At 44.6% G+C, this 20683-nt stretch overlaps 1 protein-coding gene across 2 annotated transcripts in view; it reads left to right on the top strand.

The window, feature by feature from the left end:
* Window positions 1–20683, top strand: part of parpbp (PARP1 binding protein) — a 66507-nt gene that overhangs the window by 39285 nt on the left and 6539 nt on the right. For both annotated transcript variants that reach the window (XM_072484773.1, XM_072484774.1), the window contains exons 7-9: window positions 14298–14481; window positions 15707–15888; window positions 20412–20496. In XM_072484773.1, the coding sequence (XP_072340874.1) occupies window positions 14298–14481; window positions 15707–15888; window positions 20412–20496 (451 nt within the window). The remainder of the gene's footprint in view (window positions 1–14297; window positions 14482–15706; window positions 15889–20411; window positions 20497–20683) is intronic.

Raw genomic sequence — 20683 nt, 5'->3', positions numbered from 1 at the left:
CTAATAAAAATTATTATTGTTAATAATTTTTTCTGCTTGCTGATAAACAGCACCAGCTTCTCGTGTTTCTCCATTTAACCCAAGTCCACCCCTGGTACAATTTAAATAACCCATCTCTGATCCTTCCCAAGACTTTGACATCCTTCTTGAAGTGTGGTCCAGAATTGAACACAATACTCCAACCATGTACATTGGACATTTGTAACACTTCAGATGTAGAACCTTCCTTGAAGCTGGGAGAAGGACCAGGTTTCTAGTTCCACTTCCACTAATGGATTTGCTTAGGACACATGAGCCAGTCCCTTTTGTGCAGATGTTGGTGATCCCGCTGTGCATATCCAGCATTTCCTGTTTTTACTTTACATTCGAACATAGGATGTGGCAGGCTTGTGGTTAGGGCACAATTTAAAATAATAATAATAATAATTTTAGAGTACCCAATTCTTTTTTTTTTCCAGTTAGGGGCAATTTAACATCACCAATCTCTAGCCTGCATATCGTTCGGTTGTGGGGGTGAGACCCATATAGACACGGGGAGAATGTGCAAACTCCACATGACAATGACCCAGAGCTGGGATGGAACCCGGGTCCTCAGCGCCATGAGGCAGCAGTGCTAACTACTGCGCCACTGTGCCGCCCTTCGTTAGGGTAATAGACTAGAAACCCACATGTTAAGAGCTTAAATCCCACCAAGGCAACTTTAAATTCAATATTTCTGATCATTTCCAGACTGCCAGCAGGAAAAAGAAAACAAAGGTTTATCAGTCAAGGGTTCCAGGTAACTCTGGCTGACCCCGCATGCTTCGAGGCAACTTGAAATGGCAATAAATGCTGCCTCACCAGTGTTGCCACATCCCAAGAATGAATAAATAAAAATGCATGGTTTATTTCAATCTCTGCTTTACAAATACAATCTAAAGCTTCACGTTATGAGTAACAGTAATGGTCTGTGTCAAGGCTAACTGAGCCATTGTTACAAAATTGCTTTATAGTTCACTGAATGGGCAATAACAAAATAAGCGAAAGACTGCGGGTGCTGGAATCTGAAACAAGAACAGAGCATGCTGGAAAATCTCAGCAGGTCTGGCAGCGTCTGTAAGGCGAGAAACAGTCTTAATGAGTTCTTTTAGCTCTTTGTTACAACTGAAGGGAGGGAGAGTCTGTTAGATACTGAAGTGTATCTATGAGAGATTCCAACAAACTCTCTGGACTCGACGTTGAGTTTGGCAGCTTTAGACTGTGACCTTTTTCCTCCATCTTAAACCCCTTTTAATAAAATATCACATATATGTATTGCGTCAATGCACCCCCCCCCCCCCCCCCACCGCCCCAAACCAGGTTGTCTGTCTTTTGTTCTTAAAGTTGCTCATTTTTGTTGCAATGTCTCACAGCTACACTTTAATATCAAACACATTCTCCCACTCTTCAGGTCTGACAAAGACCGAAAAGAACTTGAAACTTTAACTCTATTTTCTCTCCTTATCTGCCTGACCTGCTGAGATTTTCCAACATTCTCTGTTCTGGTAACAAAAATGAAACTGGGGCCAAATCTTCTGCTTACTGATGGCTAACTTGGAAGTGGGAAGGGCATAAAATTAGGCGCAATGGCGGTGTACTGGGACTCCACAGCTTCCTGCCTCCACCAGAATTAAGTTCTGGGCAGAAGCCCCACGGTCGACCTTCCTACTCTGCCGTCAGTTGTGATGTGTTGGGTGCTCTGCTACACAGACGAAGTAACACGGTTGCGAATGGTACAACTCAGTTTTATTACGAACATATATTTACAGTGGTAAACTGGTTACTGAGGTTCGATCATAACCCTTGAATCTGTGGACCTATTCCTAACACTATCTTGTAGTGGCACTCAGCACATGGTGGATGTCTGAGTGGCTTGCTGTGAGCTCTGTGCCCTGAGCTGTCTCCTGCTGGAATGAACCGGCAGTGTCGTGGTCCCTGTTTTGTAGTGTGTATGCCCTTGCCTGTTGTTATAACCTGCCTGCTTACCATTGGCTGGGGACTAATGACAATCCCACAATCTTGTGGGAGTATGAGCTTCCCCAATGAGGGGGGCGGAGACACCATTAGTAAACTCCAAGTATAAATAAAGCTGGCCAGTTTAGGAACCAGCAGGAAGAAGTGTGCAGCAAGGGAAGTTGCTGCTGCTGCTGTTATATATATATGTTATTGTAAATAAATGTTATTACTTTGTATCCTTAAACTCGTGCTGGATTCTTCGTGGCCCTTACAAAACCTGTGATTGGCTGTGGTACTGTGTGTGCGTGTTGATTGGTCCGTTGATCTGTCCATCAGTATGTATGTCTGTTTGCACCATGATGTTTACCTGAATATCATGACAAGTTGAGGCCCTCTGATTGGCTGACAGCTCTTGGCGGACAAGACTTCTGCATCTGCAGTTTCGATTCCAGGAAAGGCCCGCCCTGGCTTTACCACTGCCTGACTGGCACATGGTTCAACGGGCCTTCTAGAAAAGAGGCAACATTGGGGGGTTTACTGATGGGAGATGGTGAGGCAAAGCCACAGTGAAAACTGTGCAGCAGAGAAAACCAATAGAAAACTTAGAGGTACAAAGGAAATGTTAGCACTGCAGGCTAATTAAATTCAGGCTCATGAACAGTTGAATGTAGTTGAGCCAAGTCAGAAAGAAAATGTGTTTCTTTATAAAGTAAATCATTTGATTTTTACAACACCCTATGCAGTATAAGAATGGAGATTTTCCATACATGGGAAATTTTGCCAATAGAGAGCTGGAACATGAAGCTTCTCAAGGTAGGGAAGGCCAAAAAATGTAACTTGCACCTCCTTTCAAATAGGCAGGATGGCCTGAATGGCCTCCTTCTGCGCTCTATGATTCCAACTGAAAGGGAAGTACATTTCTTGCAAATAGAAAACCATTGATTCGCTGTTTAAAACAAGGCTTAACTGGAAAATGAACTTGAACTTCAGAAATAAAGAACCACGAGAGAGACAAAATGGCTTGTCAGATTTTATCCACCGAGTGCCAAAGTGAAAAATGCTGAGTTTGCGTTGACTGGAAAATCAAGTCGTCTCATTCTTGGAATGAGCATCGAGCAGCTGTTGAATTTAAGCCACCTCCATTTGGTCCTTAAAAATCATAAGACGCCATGTGTTTAATCAGTCAGCTGTGCCATGATTACAGCACGCAGACAGCTAACATGAAAATAATTGAAACTAATTGAGTTACATTAAGTGGTGTTCTTAACACAGACTCTATTATGTTGCCCTTTTAAAAAATATTTACGTCATATAATCTGTGTATGTACATCGGACCAAATCCGAGGGAGGGCCAACTCTCCCCATCTGGAGCAGTGGACCACAGCTGTATGTTAGCCTGCAGTCTGCCAGAACAGCCACACACTTGGCAGTGACCTGAAACTCACTGGGCCCCAGCTTTTTTAAATTTGAGTATCTGGGCTGTTGTGGATCGATGTTGAAACTTAGGAGCTGATAGACAGGGAAACATCTTTTTACGAAATCCAAATGCTGGAAATCTGAAATGTTTAAAAAAAGCATGGAACTGCTCAGCAGGTCAGGCACCATTTTTGGAGAGTAAGAGAGTGAATGGGTGTGGAATTGCTTCCTGCAGGGTCTTTGTACAGGTCTACCATTCTGCGCCGAACAGCCGGCTGCAGTTTTGCACGAGCCACTCAGCATAGCTGGATAAGAAAGGCACTTCCAGGCTCCCTTTGTCTTCCAGAGGACCTAGAATAGATGCGCATCCTGATGTTCCCCAGCTGGCTGGTGTGACACCATGGGCGGGATTCTCCGATAAAGGGGCTAAGTGTTGACGCCATCGTAAATGCCGGAGCATTTTACAACGGCGTCATCTGGCTGCTAGGTGCAGCGGTCCTGCGCTACACAGGGGGCCAGCATGGCACTGGAGCGCTTCATGCAGCTCCAGCTGCCGATACGGGCGCCAGCACGGGCGGTGTGGGTCTGTGCATGCCGTTTGTTGCCGTCTATGTGCCTGCCCCCGGGCAACATGGCAGAGCCCTACAGGAGGAACATAGGCCCCCCCCTCCCCGGAATTAGCCTGTCCGCCGATCGGTAGCCCCCGATCGCGGGCCTGGCCACCGTGGAGTCGGATCCCACCCCCCCTCCCCACCAGGACGGCCTCCGTAGCCAGAACGGCGAGGTCCCGCCGGGTAGGACCACACGCGAACAACGCCGGCCGAACTCGGCGGGCAGTTGGCCCTTCGAGCGCGGAGAATCACCGGGGGGGGGGGGGCGGCGGCCGCGTTGAGTGGCCCCCGAACGCGTCACGCCGATTGAGAATCAGTGGCCAGTGTCGGAGAGGCATCACGGGATTTGCGCCCCCCCCCCCCCCCGGCGATTCTCCGACCTGGCACGGGATCGGAGAATCCCGCCCCAGGTTTCCCAATTTGGTCAATGTGCATTCTGTCGAACTCCCTGTTCTTCTGTTGATTAATGATGAGTGTGAGACTGCCTGAGTGTTATTTAAAGGGTCAGACCCCCAACTTGCAGATAATTAATTCCCTCCGAACTTTTTTTATTGCAAAACATCTGGAAGTCACCTGAAGTGATTTTGGAGTGTTTTATTGACTTCCTGGATTTTCCAGAGAGCTTTACCGTATCTTCACAGGGATGGCCAGAGGCCTAGGTGAATTTCAAAAAATAAAAAATATAAATTATTTGATGGGTTGTGGACTCGCTGGCTGGACCAGCATTTATTGTCCATCCCCAATTGCTTTTGAGGGGACAGTTAAGAGTCAACCATATTGCTGTGGATCTGGAGTCACATGTAGGCCAGACAAGGATGGCATTAGTGAATCAGATGGGTTTTTACAACAAATGACAATCGTTTCATGATCATATTTAGACTTTTAATTCCAGATTTTGTTTTGTTGAATTTAAATTCCAGTATCTGTCATGGTGGGGTTCGAACCTGGGTGCCCAGACCCTGGGTCTCTGGATTACTAGTCCAGCCACAATACCACTATGCAACTGACTCCCCATACCTATTTGCACGCAGGCTGCAACAAATATGGGGCAATGTCACTGGCCATAGCCCTTCCGATGTACAGTTGCATCTGGCTTGACCTACCCGATACTAACCCATAGCGGCACGCTAATCAGCTGAAATTCACCAAGCTATCCTGCATTGCAATCTTGAGTAATTTCCAGTAAAATTGTTAGGCCACCTGTTCTATAATTCCCTGGTCTCCTCCCCTACACCCCCGCGTCCCCCCTCCAACTTTAAACATAAGAACTAGAAGCAGGAGTAGGCCATCTAGCCCCTCGAGCCTGCTCCACCATTCAATGAGATCATGGCTGATCTTTTGTGGACTCAGCTCCACTTTCCGGCCCGAACACCATAACCCTTAATCCCTTTATTCTTCAAAAAACTATCTATCTTTATCTTAAAAACATTTAATGAGGGAGTCTCTACTGCTTCACTGGGCAAGAAATTCCATAGATTCACAACCCTTTGGGTGAAGAAGTTCCTCCTAAACTCAGTCCTGAATCTACTTCCCCTTATTTTGAGGCTATGCCCCCTAGTTTTGCTTTCACCCGCCAGTGGAAACAACCTGCCCGCATCTATCCTATCTAGTCCCTTCATAATTTTATATGTTTCTATAAGATCCCCCCTCATCCTTCTAAATTCCAATGACTACAGTCCCAGTCTACTCAACCTCTCCTTGTAATCCAACCCCTTCAGCTCTGGGATTAACCTAATGAATCTCCTCCGCACACCCTCCAGTGCCAGTACGTCCTTTCTCAAGTAAGGAGACCAAAACTGAACACAATACTCCAGGTGTGGCCTCACTAACACCTTATACAATTCCAGCATAGCCTCCCTAGTCTTAAACTCCATCCCTCTAGCAATGAAGGACAAAATTCCATTTGCCTCCTTAATCACCTGTTGCACCTGTAAACCAGCTTTTTGCGACTCCTGCACTAGCACACCCAGGTCTCTCTGCACAGCAGTTTTTTAAAATATTTTATCATTTAAATAATAATCCCATTTGTTGTTATTCCTACCAAAATGGATAACCTCACATTTGTCAACATTGTATTCCATCTGCCAGACCCTAGCCCATTCACTTAGCCTATCGAAATCCCTCTGCAGACTTCCAGTATCCTCTGCACTTTTTGCTTTACCACTTATCTTAGTGTCGTCTGCAAACTTGGACACATTGCCCTTGGTCCCCAACTCCAAATCGTCTATGTAAATTGTGAACAGTTGTGGGCCCAACACTGATCCCTGAGGGACACCACTAGCTACTGATTGCCAACCAGAGAAACCCCCATTAATCTTTGCTTTCTATTAATTAACCAATCCTCTATCCATGCTACTACTTTCCCCTTAATGCCGTAACCTTTTGCAGTAACCTTTTGTGTGGCACCTTGTCAAAGGCTTTCTAGAACTCCAGATATACCACATCCATTGGCTCCCCGTTATCTACCGCACTGGTAATGTCCTCAAAAAATTCCACTAAATGCGTTAGGCACGGCCTGCCCTTTATGAACTCAGGCTGCGTCTGCCCAATGGGACAATTTCCATCCAGATGCCTCGCTATTTCTTCCTTGATGATAGATTCCAGCATCTTCCCTACTACCGAAGTTAAGCTCACTGGCCTATAAGTACCCGCTTTCTGCCTACCTCCTGTTTTAAACAGTGGTGTCACGTTTGCTAATTTCCAATCCGCCGGGACCACCCCAGAGTCTCGTGAATTTTGGTAAATTATCACTAGTGCATTTGCAATTTTCCTAGCCATCTCTTTTAGCACTCTGGGATGCATTCCATCAGGGCCAGGAGACTTGTCTACCTTTAGCCCCATTAGCTTGCCCATAACTACCTCCTTGGTGATAACAATCCTCTCAAGGTCCTCACCTGTCATAGCCTCATTTCCATCAGTCACTGGCATGTTATTTGTGTCTTCCACTGTGAAGACCGACCCAAAAAACCTGTTCAGTTCCTCAGCCATTTCCTCATCTCCCATTATTAAAACTCCCTTCTCATCCTCTAAAGGACCAATATTTACCTTAAGCACTCTGTTTTGTTTTATATATTTGTAGAAACCTTTACTATCTGTTTTTATATTCTGAGCAAGTTTACTCTCATAATCTATCTTACTCTTCTTTATAGCTTTTTTAGTAGCTTTCTGTTGCCCCATAAAGATTTCCCAGTCCTCTAGTCTCCCACTAATCTTTGCTACTTTGTATGCTTTTTCCTTCAATTTGATACTCTCCCTTATTTCCTTTGATATCCACGGTGGATTTTCCCTCTTTCTACCGTCCTTCCTTTTTGTTGGTATAAACCTTTGCTGAGTACTGTGAAAAATTGCTTGGAAGGTTCTCCACTGTTCCTCAACTGTTTCACCATGAAGTCTTTGTTCCCAGTCTACCTTAGCTAGTTCTTCTCTCATCCCATTGTAATCTCCTTTGTTTAAGCACAAAACACTAGTGCTGGATTTTACCTTCTCACCCTCCATCTGTATTTTAAATTCCACCATATTGTGATCGCTCCTTCCGAGAGGATCCCTAACTATGAGATCCTGAATCAATCCTGTCTCATTACACAGGACCAAATCGAGGACCGCTTGTTCACTCGTAGGTTCCATTACATACTGTTCTAGGAAACTATCGCGGATACATTCTATAAACTCCTCCTCAAGGCTGCCTTGACCGATGTGGTTAAACCAATCGACATGTAGATTAAAATCCCCTATGGTAACTGCTGTACCATTTCTACATGCATCAGTTATTTCTTTGTTTATTGCCTGCCCAACCATAATGTTACTATTTGGTGGCCTATAGACTACTACTATCAGTGACTTTTTCGCCTTACTATTCCTGATTTCCACCCAAATGGATTCAACCTTATCCTGCATAGCACCAATGTCACCCCTTACTGTTGCCTGAATGTCATCCTTAAATAACAGAGCTACACCTCCTTTACCATCCACTCTGTCCTTCCGAATAGTTTGATACCCTCGGATATTTAACTCCCAGTCGTGACCATCCTTTAACCATGTTTCAGTAATGGCCACTAAATCATAGTAATTCACGATGATTTGCACCATCAACTCATTTACCTTATTCCGAATACTACGAGCATTCAGGTAAAGTACACTTATGTTGGCTTTTTTTTACCTCTGTTCTGAATCTTAACACCTCGATCAGTAACCTCTCCTAAGTTATATTTCCTCTTAACCTTTCTCCTAATTTTCCTTGTCATTGAACCCATATCTTCATGTAACAACCGCTTACCATTAATGTTTTCACTTCCCGTTTTATTCCTTTTAGTATTCCTGGTCCTATTCACTGAGCTCCCCTCAGTCACTGTACCATGTACTGTCGCCCTTTTTGATTTTTGACTATGGCTTCTCTGCCTTACACTTTCCCCCTTACTGCCTTTTGTTTCTGTCCCTGTTTTACTACCTTCCAACTTCCTGCATCGGTTCCCATCCCCCTGCCACATTAGTTTAAACTCTCCCCAACAGCTCTAGCAAACACCCCCCCCCCCCCGCCCAGGACATCGGTTCCCATCGTGCCCAGGTGCAGACCGTCCAATTTGTACTGGTCCCATCTCCCCCAGAACCGGTTCCAATGACCCAGGAATTTGAATCCCTCCCTCTTGCACCATCTCTCGAGCCACGCATTCATCCTATCTATCCTGACATTCCTACTCTGACTAAACAGTGGAAAGATATGCACAAATTTGTCTGGGATCTGAAACAATACTGTGCAAGGTTATGAGGATAAAGAAGGGAAGTGGGTCTAGGTGGAATGCTCTTTCAGAGAGGCAGTGCAGACTCTGTGAACTGAATGGCCTCCTCCTGCACTGAAAAGATTCTGTGATTTTGTGGACCAGTAGCCCAGAGCCCCAGTTTAGTGTTCTGGCTTCAAATTCAATTAATAAACACTGGAATTAAAAGTTAATCTCAGTAATCATGAACCTGAAACCCAGTGTCAATTGTCGTAAAAGCCCACCTGGTTCACTGATGTTGTTTAGGGAAGGAAATCTGCTGTCCTTCCCTGTCTGGCCCACATGTGACACCATGTTACTACTGCACTGGTTGACTCTCAACCCTCTGAAATGGTCTAGCAGGTTGCTCAATTCAAGGGCAATTAGGGATGGGGGGGCAAATGCTGGCCTTGCCAGTTACACCACATCCCATAAAATAATTTAAAAACAGTGAGGGGTGGGTGTGAGGCTGATGTGTGAGGCTGGCAGTATTGATAAGTGTGTGAGGGTGAGGTGGACAATCTCAGGGACTGCAGCTTGGTGAATGATTGTGTTGTGGTGTATTCATAAGTGTGACAGGTTGGTGATGTGATCTATAGGAAATATCAGTGAATGCATCTTCACATCACATTGACCACCTTGAATGAGGTAATTAAGTTTCTTGTGCCATTGCCATCAGGTTGCCAGATCCAGACTCTGGGTATTGATCTTCCAGGCCCCCTGTCCTCACTACTTCTGAGGGTGATTCTTGAGGGACTCCTGGTGCTCTGCAGAACGTTGTATTTTCTCTTCCTGCCCATCTGCACCATGAATCCTGTAGTGTTGCATACCTCACGATAGTAGCCTCTCTCTGCCTCAGTGTTGACTTTGCAATAATTTATGTTGTCGTAATATTTTGGTGCAGTTTCGCTTTAAGGTACAACCTGCCTTCAAGAGCAGACTGCCCACACCAGGAGAGGGTGTGTGGATTCTGTGATCGGGTGGAAGGTAAGAGAGATTAAATGGCAAAAAAGATGATGCATGTCGAAGAGGGGTGGTAACAAGACAAGTAAAGAAACAAAAGCTATGTCTAGACGAGGTGTAAATGGCAACAGCAGGATTATTAGCAAAAGCTGCTGTCTGAAAAAAAGGAAGCAGAGATTAGAATCTGAAATGATTGAATTTAATGTCGAGTCCGGAAGGTTGTGAAGTGCCTAATCGAAAGATGAGGTGCTGTTCCTTCAGCTTCATTCGAACAATGCAGGGGGCCAAGAACAGTGTAGGAGGCCCATCTAATTCACTTTCAACTTGGAAAATGAGGCCGTAACTTTAGGGAGTTCTCACTGGGAAGCTGGGATGGGGTGAGCGCTGGGACCTTTCATCACCATGCTGCCAGTGTTTGGACTATCTTCAGCTACACTGTTTTGTTTGGCAAACTCGTTTGTTATATTTTCATTTCTCTTTAAATGATCAGCACTGTGGCATTGCCCTGAATTCCGAGTAATGCTGAGGGACATCAGCAAAATCTGTCAGCGAGCCTTGCATTTGGTTTATTTTTATAATCTATCAATTATTACACAATTTGGAATTGGCCAAATGTCTTCAATGTCATGAGGTCAGGGTCCAGCTCTGTCAGGCTGTAGTTTAATGCCCTTTTCCAAACCAACTTCTACTTTTCCCAAATGCAAATAAACAGGTTTTTAATTGTTTGGATCGTCATTATTTTATTTATACTATGTCTTGCCTGTTGACCATTATTAGGTATACCAAATCTTTCTCTGCAACAAATAGACTATATTATGATGGCCAGATCATTGTCTCTATAATTTATATACAATTGCCAATAAGTGGATGTCTCTCCTGTTTAGACTATACTGTTGGGCAGGGTGGTGCCCTGGTAGTGCCAGCCTGGCATGGCCAATGAGCCAGTTGACACTGCCAGCTGGCATGGTCACTGCCAAGGTGCCAAGCTGGCATTTTGTGCTTGTGTGCGATTGGGCTGGGTGTGTACTGTGTGGGTGTTGAGGGGGTGGGGTTGGTGGGGAGGAGCTCTCTCCAAAACTATCTCCCCCCCCCCCTCCTCTCTGTGCCTCTGTCTATCTCTTTCCAAAACTATCTCCCCCCCCCCCCCCCCCCCGTCTATCTCTCTTTCTGGCTCTCTCTCTTGCGCACTCTCTCTATCTTTCTTGCCAGTTCCAGAACAGCGGCAGCAGGTTTAGGTTTGTAAAGGGAAGAAATGATGGAAATGAGAGTAAATTTAACTGAAGCCAAAAAGAAACGATCAAAGCACAAGTTTTGGAACATGGGATTCCATCCAGCCCCTTGGGCCTGTCCTGGTATTCAGTGAGGTCATGGCTGATCTTTATCCAAACTTCATCCATCAGCCTTGCTTATTCTTTCTACTCTTGTGGAATAAAAATCCATCAATTTCAGATTCTAAATTATTAATAAAGCTAGCATCCTGTGGGAGAGTATCACCACTCTCCACGTAAGTGTATCTAAACTTTTCTTCTTTTTGTGGGTAGCACAAGTGGATAGCACTGTGGCTTCACAGCGCCAGGGTCCCAGATTTGATTCCCCTCTGTCTGTGACTGCACGTTCTCCCCGTGTCTGCGTGGGTTTCCTCCGGGTGCTCCAGTTTCCTCCTACAGTCCAAAGACATGCAGGTTAGGTGGATTGACCATGATAAATTGCCCGTAATGTCCAAAAAGGTTAGGAGGGGTTATTGGGTTTATGGGGATAGGGTGGAAGTGAGGGCCTAAGTGGGTCGGTGCAGACCCAATGGGCCCAATGGCATCCTTCTGCACTGTATGTTCTATGTTCTGAATGGGTTGGTCTGGTTCTAATATTATGTTCCCTTATCCCAGACTTCTCGCTATCAATGGAAAATTTACTTTTCTATCCACCCAAGCAAATCCTAATAAACCCCAATCAAATAATCCCTTCACCTTCAACATTCCAGGGGATTACAAGCCCAGTTTTGCTCTGATCTGTTAGATATGGAATCACTTAGCCTTGTCTGTCGCATGCTGTTTCTGCTATTTAGCATGAAGTCCTGTGTTGTAGCTTCACCAGGTTGATACCTCATTTTTAGGTATGCCTGGTGTCCTCCTGCATTCTTCACTGAACCAGGATTGATCCCCATTTACTTGGTGTTAATGATAGAGTGGGGGAAATGCCAGGCCATGAGAATACAGATTATGATTGTTTATGATTATGTTGTTGCTGGTAACCTCTAATGCCTCATGGATGCCCAGTCTTGTGTTGTTGGGTCTGGTCTGAATCTATCCATTTTGTATGGTGGTAGTGCCACACAAAACAATGGAGGATTTCCCCCGCCCAAAGATGGAACTTAATTTCCACAAAGATTGTGTGATCACCCTTACCAATAACAATGGGCATTTACGTGAAGGTTAAATCAAGTAGGTTTTTCCCTTGTGTGGTTTCCTCACCACCTGTCCCACACCCAGCCTGGCAGACATTCTTCCAGGATTCAGACAGCCTGGTCTTCAGTAGTGTGATTGAGCCACTGTTGATGATGAACATTGAAGCTCATTCTGCACCCTTGCTACCCTCAGTGCCTCCACCAAGTGGTATTCAACATGGAGGAGTACTGATTCATCAGCTGAGGAAGAGCAGCAGGTGGCAATCAGAAGTGTGACAGGACATACCCAGGGATGGTGATGGTGGTGTATGGAACATTATCTGTAAGGTATGATTCCTTGAGTATGAATATATCAAGCTGTTGCTTGTTTCGTCTGTGAGACAGCTCTCCCAATTTTGGTACAAGCCCCCAGATGGAGGTGAGGATGGGTTATGCCTTTGTTGAGTCCAGTACCCAGGTGATTGCCAGGTGGTTTGACTGGTTATATATTTTTTCATTTCATGAGTGGTTTAATAAAACTGAGTGGCTTGCTAGGTCGCTTCAGAGGTCAGTTAAGAGTCAATCACATTGCTGTAGATTTGACGTTGCATGTAGGCCAAACTAGGTAAGGATGTCAGATTTCCTCCCCTAACGGGGCATTGGTGAATCAGATGGATTGTTTAATGACAACCCAGTTCTTCTATGGTCAACATTACTATTACCAGCTTTTTATTCCCAATTTTATTTCCCGCTTAAGAGGACAGAGTTGCGGAGAAACAGTGATTTCGGAGGGTTGTAAGGCTAGTCGATATTACCAAGTTAGGAAAGGGTAAAGTCATGGAGCAATTAGTGCAGCACGGTACACAAGTGGCTAGCACTGTGGCTTCACAGCACCAGGGTCCCAGTTTCGATTCCCCGCTGGGTCACTGTCTGTGCGGAGTCTACACGTTCTCCCCTTGTCTGCGTGGGTTTCCTCCGTGTGCTCCGGTTTCTTCCCACAGTCCAAAGACGTGCAGGTTAGGTGGATTGGCCATGATAAATTGCCCTTAGCGTCCAAAAAGGTTAGGATGGGTTATTGGGTTACGGGGATAGGGTGGAAGTAAGGCCTTGAGTGGGTCGGTGCAGACGCGATGGGCTGAATGGCCTCCTTCTGCACTGTATGTTCTGTGTTCCATGATTTTAAAACCAGAATTTGAGTTTTCAATTTAAGATAATTATTAACTGAGAATCAATGTAGACAGCGAGCATCGTGATGATGGGTGAATGTGACTCGGTGTGAGTTAGAAAAGGGACAGCTGTGTTTTTGGATGATTTGATTTGATTTATTGCCACGTGTACCAAGGTACAATGAAATGTATTGTTCTGCGTACAGCCCAGACCGATCGTTCCATACATGTAAAAACATAGGACATACATAAATATACAATGTAAATACATAGACACAGGCATTGGGTAAAGCACACGGAGTGTAGTACTACTCCGTAGATAAGATGTGTGAAGAGATCAGTTCAGTCCATAAGAGGGTCATTCAGGAGTCTGGTAACAGTCTGATAGAAGCTGTTTTTGTACCTGTTAGTGCGTGTTCTCAGACTTTTGTACCTCCTGCCTGATGGAAGAGGTTGGAAGAGAGAATAAGCTGGGTGGTGGGGTCTTTGATTATGCTGCCTACTATCCCAAGGCAGCGGGAGGTGTAGACAGAGTCAATGGATGGGAGGCGGTTTTGCGTGATGGATTGGACTATGTTCATGACTCTCTCATTTCTTATGGACTTGGGCCGAGCAGTTGCCATACCAGGCTGTGGTAGTAGCCAGATAGGATGCTTTCTATGGTTCATTTGTAAAAATTGGTAAGAGTCAATGTGGACATGCTGAATTTCCTTAGTTTCCTGAGGAAGTATAGACGCTGTTGTGCTTTCTTGGCCGTAGCGTCGATGTGGGTGGACCAGGCCAGATTGTTGGTGATGTGTACCCCTGGGAATTTGAAGCTGTTAACCATCTCCACCTCAGTCCCGCTGATGCAGTAACAGGTGCGTATGATACTTTGCTTCCTGAAGTCCATGACCTGCTCCTTGGTTTTGCTGACATTGAGAGAGAGAGTGTTGTCGTTACACCATGCCACTAGGTTCTCTATCTCCCTCCTGTTTACAGAATGTGGGGAAATGCTCTGGAAGAGCAACCAATGGTTAACTGTCTTTGTTTTCAGTGTTGCAGGGCAGCAGATCCTGGCCACCATCAGAAGGCGACTGTTGAAAGGTCGAAGCAGCGAGAGTCCATTCTATCTGGCCGCCGAAGAGGTCTCACAAGAACTAACAGTGAGGATTAATAACGCTGTTGACTCTCTGCACAAGTCCACAGATGAAATTACGACCAACATCAGTCCTGCACGGGTGATGATCCTTTGTGTTCAAATCTCCCACTGCTTTGCTTCAGATCATCACTCCTGTTTTTTTAAATACGATCCATGTAACCTAGGAATTAGAGATAATCCCCTGATTAGTGACACAGTCTGACTTTTTAGATAAATGTATTTCCTATTTATACAACAAAGATAAACCAAATTACTTGAAAAGATCTTTAAAGTCATTTAGCAACACCTCTTGTCCTATATGTAAGTTGCATCATTGACTTTCAAATTTTTCATAGGATACTTCACTGTTACCACATGAAAACTTTATTCGCTCTAAATAAACTTTAAAATGTATTTTGTATAGTTAAAAACCTCCTGTATTGGGTGTTTCAAACTGATTTCAGTTTCGGTTTTAGTTTTGCTTTTAAAGTTTTTGCCATTTCAATTGCAATTCTATGAAGATAGTGATTGACAAAAAAGCAGAAGTGATGTGATTATGTTTAACTAGACCCTCAGCCCCAACACAATGCTGATGGGATTTTATTGCAGTTAATGGAAATAATAATCAGGGGGATGTATAAGTTTTAAGGAAGGAGGTTTCGGAGTGCATTAAGAAACGCTGTCTCTTGCTCTCTCTTCTAAATCTTTTATATTTAAACTTGAATCCAATTGCCTTCATTCTAAACCCCTTGACCAGTATGAAAGGGCAGTTTTCATATACACCATCTCTTCATAATTTAAAACCCCTTCAATCTGTTTTTGAGACATTGCAGAACTTGAATAGCTGCTTAATTTGTTGACATGACAGTCCATTAACGTCAAAATTAATTTATTGAGTGACCTGTATTTAACAAATTTACTGAGTGACCTGTGTTTTGCCACGCTGAAGTCCAAAATAAATGTAAATATCAACAAATGTGGAAAACCACATGGAAAAAAAACATTGGATAGTCAGGTAATTGACAAGAGAACTAGAGGGGAGACTCGGAGAACTTTTTGGAAATTGTGACTTGCTGCCTGAGAGGTCAGTGGAAGTGGTTTCAATAGTAATAGTTGACTAAATGTTTGAAAAGGAACATTTGCGGGGCTCTGGGGAAAGAGCGGTGGGGGTAGGAGAGTGGGACTGATTAGAATTGCTCGAGCAAAGAACTAGCACAAACATGATGGGCCAAATGGCCTCTTTTTGTGCTGTTTCATTCTGCCATTGGTCTTATTATTTCCTTTTGATTAATATTTTTTGGGTTTTTTAAAAATTTAATTTTTAGCCTAAAGTTCATGCTATCAACCATGCCACTGCTTATGGCGGTAGGAGCACTGTGAAAGCATTTATAGCTCTACTAGATGAAGAAGCAGCTAACCTACCCAGCAACGGCAAGGCTGAGCTGCTCTATGGAACTGAACAACATACTGACATGATTGGAATACCATGCATGCTGACCCTGTTCAGGTATGAAGTGAAATATATTTCAGTCAAAGTTTAATTAATAAAGAAAGAACATTGTGTCCCAAAGCACTTTCAGCCTATTTATGAAGTGTTGTCACTGTTGTTATAAAGGAAGCACATGCGGCAATCTGCGCACAGCAAGCTCCCACAAACAGCAATGTGATAATGACCCAATATGTTGGTTGAGGGAGAAGAATTGGCCAAGATATTGGAGATAACTTCCCTGCTTGTCAAACTAGTGCCATGGGATCTTTTACATCTACCCTGGAGAACAGACATGCCCATTGTCTCATCCGAAAGATGTTTCCTCTGATTGTGCAGTACTCCCTCACTCCCCAACTGGGAGAGTCAGCCTACAGTATGTGTTTCCGGGCTGGATTTCACATTTGTCAATTAGGATTGCTGCCATGTTGCAACGGCAACCCACTGGCATCCTATGGGATGGTCGGCGGACAGGCGCCAAAAGCGGCAGTACCCCCCCACTGAGTTCTGGGACTACCAGAGCTGCCGGCCAATTAGATGGGTTGGCAGCTCTCAAGGGCAGGATGTCCTGGCCGTAAAGGGAGGAAGTCACAATCTCTGCTTGTCTAGGGCACTGGTGGTGTGTTATCACTATGAGGTGGCTCCTTTTATGTGCGTCACTTTTGTAACGGGGGAGAGAGAGCAACACCCTCATCCCATAACACCTGGCCCCACATCTCTGGTGTGAGATTTGAACCACAAACCTTCATGACTTTTGAGGTGACTGTGCCACAGTTGACGTTTAATAGTCTAATGAAGTACTGAAGAGCACATAACATATTGCCATCTTGAACCACTTGTTCATTAGAGTTATGATATATTCTCATGCTGTGAGAATGTTACAGGATAAATACTGGAACGCTATGCTCCCGTGTAGTGTTTTCCCAGTGGTTTTGCAGAATCAGCCTTAAAATATCCATGGATGAACCTAGAAATAATTGTAAAGTGTAGGAGGAATGAGCAGAATGGGTAACTAGTGAAATAAGAAGGACCTTTTGCACGTTTTACGTTGGGACATTGAATGATTTGTCATTTCATTGAGAATATTGGAAGCACAAAGGTAAAACACTTTGTGCTGTAATTCCTATGACATTCCTGAAAATGTCAACAGTACATTGAGCCCTTGTGTTAGTTTCTCAATTGAAGCCATCCATGCCTTTGGTATCTCTTGAATTGACTATTCCAATGCCCTCCAAGATGACCTACACAATGCTCCCTCTATAAACCTTATCTTATCCAAACCTCTGCTGCCCGTTAGCTAACTTGCATCAAATCCTGTTCGCCCATCACCCCTGTTATTGTTTTCAATCCCTCCCCAGCTCTGCAACAGCTCCTGCCCCACAACACTTCTTGATCTTTGTGCTCCTCCAATTCCAGTCTCTTGCACATTCCCCACTTTCCTCACTCCACCATTGGCGGCCCTGCCTTCAGCTGCCTAGGCCTTAAACTCTGGAATGCTCTCCCTAACCTCTCTGTCTCTCTTTTGAGACACTCCTTAAGACCAACATTAAGTCACCTGCCCTAGTATCTCCACTTTGATTCTGGATTGTCTGCTTCATGTTTGTGTGAGGCACTTTGGGACAGTTTACTACTTTAATGGCACTACAAAAAGGAATGTGTTTTCATCAATGGTGACATTTATGAGATTGTCTCTAAAATACTGTTCAGTTTTAATAGCACTGAGGTGGGGGGAGGGATAACGATAGAATTGTAGAATTTACAGTGCAGAACAAGGCCATTTGGCCCATTGAGTTTGCACCATTAGACATAGGAGCAGAATTAGGCCACTCGGCCCATCGAGTCTGCTCCGCCATTCAATCATGGCTGATATTTTCTCATCCCCATTCTCCTGACTTCTCCCCATAACCCCTGATCCCCTTATTAATCAAGAACCTATCTATCTCTGTCTCAGTGAATTGGCCTCCACAGCCTTCTGCGGCAAAGCGTTCCACAGATTCACCACCCTCTGGCTGAAGAAATTCCTTCTCATCTCTGTTTTAAAGGATCGTCCCTTTAATCTGAGATGGTGTCCTCTGGTTCTAGTTTTTCCTACAAGTGGAAACATCCTCTCCACGTCCACTCCATCCAGGGCTCACAGTATCTTGTACGTTTCAATAAGAACCCCTCTCATCCTTCTAAACTCCAACAAGCACAGACCCAGAGTCCTCAAACGTTCCTCATACGACAAGTTCTTCATTCCGGGGATCATTCTTGTGAACCTCCTCTGGACCCTTTCCAAGGCCAGCACATCCTTCCTTAGATATGGGGCCCAAAACTGCTCACAATACTCCAAATGGGGTCTGACCAGAGCCTTATACAGTCTCAGAAGTACATCCCTGTTGTTGTATTCTAGCCCTCTTGACATGAATGCTAACATTGCATTTGCCTTCTTAACTGCTGACTGAACCTGCACATTAACCTTAAGAGAATCGTGAACAAGGACTCCCAAGTCCCTTTGTGCTTCTGCTTTCCGAAGAATTTCCCCATTTAGAAAATAGTCTGTGCCCAGATTCCTCCTTCCAAAGTGCATAACCTCACACTTTTCCACGTTGTATTTCATTTGCCACTTCATTGCCCACTCCCCTAGTTTGTCCAAGTCCTTCTGCAGCCCCCTTGCTTCCTCAATACTACCTGTCCCTCTACAGATCTTTGTATCGTCTGCAAACTTAGCAACAGTGTCTTCAGTACCTTCTTCCAGATCATTACTGTATATTGTAAAAAGCTGTGGCCCCAGCACAGACCCCTGAGGCACACCACTATTCACTGGCTGCCATCCTGAAAAAGACCCCTTTATCCCCTCTCTCTGCCAGTCAGCCAATCCTCTATCCATCTTACCCTGAACACCATGAGCTCTTAACTTATTTAACAATCTCCTATGCGGCACCTTGTCAAAGACCTTCTGGAAATCTAAATAAATCATGTCCACAGGTCTTCCTTTGTCTAACTTGCTTGTTACCTCCTCAAAGAACTCTAACAGATTTGTCAGACGCAACCTCCCTTTGACAAAGCCGTGCTGACTCAGTCCTATTTTACCATACACTTCCAAGTGCTTCGCGATCTCATCTTTAATAACAGACTGTAAAATCTTACCAATGACTGAAGTCAGGCTAACAGGCCTATAATTTCCCGTCTTCTGCCTCCCTCCCTTCTTAAACAGTGGTGTTACATTAGCCACCTTCCAGTCCTCTGGGACCCTTCCTGCCTCCAGTGATTCCTGAAAGATCATCACCAATGCCTCCACAATTTCCTCAGCTATCACTTTTAGGACCCTGGGGTGTAGTCCATCCGGTCCAGGTGACTTATCAGTTTCCCCAGAACCTTCTCGTTAGTAATGGTCACTGCACTCCCCTCTGCCCCCTAGTTCTCTTGGAGCTCTGGCATCCCACTGGTGTCTTCCACCGCAAAGACTGATGCAAAGTAACTATTCAGTTCGTCTACCATTTCTTTGTTTCCTATTATTACTTCTCCAGCCACATTTTCTAGTGGTCCAATGTCTATTTTTGCCCCTCTCTTACCTTTTACATATTGAAAAAATCTCTTCCTATCTTCCTTTATATTACTTGCTAGCTTACACTCGTACTCATCTTCTCCCCCCCCTTTTTGCTTTTTTAGTTGTCCTCTACTCGCTTTTAAAGGCTTCCCAATCGTCTGGTTTCCCACTAATGCTCGCCACTTTGTATGCTTTTTCGTTAGCCTTTACGCTGCCCTTGACTTCTCTCGTCAGTCATGGATGCTGTTTAGCATAGGGCTAAATCGCTGGCTTTGAAAGCAGACCAAGACAGGCCAGCAGCACGGTTCAATTCCCGTAACAGCCTCCCCGAACAGGCGCCGGAAATGTGGCGACTAGGGGCTTTTCACAGTAACTTCATTTGAAGCCTACTCGTGACAGTAAGCGATTTTCATTTCATTTCATTTTCATTTCATTTCATTTCATTCATTTCATTTCATGCCTTGTCCTCCCCTTTAGCATATTTCCTCCTCCTTGGGATGAATTTCTGTTGTGCCGCAGGCCTTTGCAGTCCCGGCCTTTGCAAAGAGCATCCTGTTTAAGCCCACACCTCCACCCTATCCCTGTGACCCAGCAACACCCCCCCCCCCCCCAGCCTTTTTGACACTAAGGGGCAATTTAGCATGGCCAATCCACCAACATCTTTGGACTGTGGGAGGAAACCGGAGCACCCAGAGGAAACTCTCGCAGATACGGGAGAAAATGCAAATTCCACACAGTCACCCGAGGCTGGAATTGAACCTGGGACCCTGGAGCTGTGAGGCAGCAGTGCTAACCACTGCCACTGTGCCACCGTGTTAAGCACACCTCCGTGACAATTTCATCTTTTGATCTTTTCTTTCCCCCAACACTCCCTCTTCACCATTCCCTTCTGTGAGAAAATGACCCATTTTGCTTCTCTAATTGCAATGCATCTGATTATTGGCACGTCAATGCTAGGCTGGGCATCCTTGCTAACCATTTTGGAATTAAACCTTTCAAATCATTTTAATACTAGGTCTCCAAAGCAATCATGTGGCTTATCTCCAAAACCCTTACTCCATCGCATTCAGGAAAAGATCCAGGAAGACAATCTGGCAAAGGTGACGTTAAATTCTGCTGTGCATGATTGCATATATTCATCTCAAGGTTGACTGATGCATTTGACTTTTATTTTGGAAGAAAATAGAAGAATTTCTGGACGGTTTATTAATCCTGTGTGTATGGAGAGAGAATTTTCATAGCTTTACTTTTGGTCAAATGTTCTTGTGTGTATCCTACCATACTTTA

Source organism: Scyliorhinus torazame, chromosome 19 (assembly GCF_047496885.1).
Source record: "Scyliorhinus torazame isolate Kashiwa2021f chromosome 19, sScyTor2.1, whole genome shotgun sequence".
Lineage (NCBI taxonomy): Eukaryota > Metazoa > Chordata > Chondrichthyes > Carcharhiniformes > Scyliorhinidae > Scyliorhinus > Scyliorhinus torazame.
The sequence above is the reverse complement of the archived record's forward strand: the minus strand, read 5'-3'. Positions and strand labels throughout refer to the sequence as shown.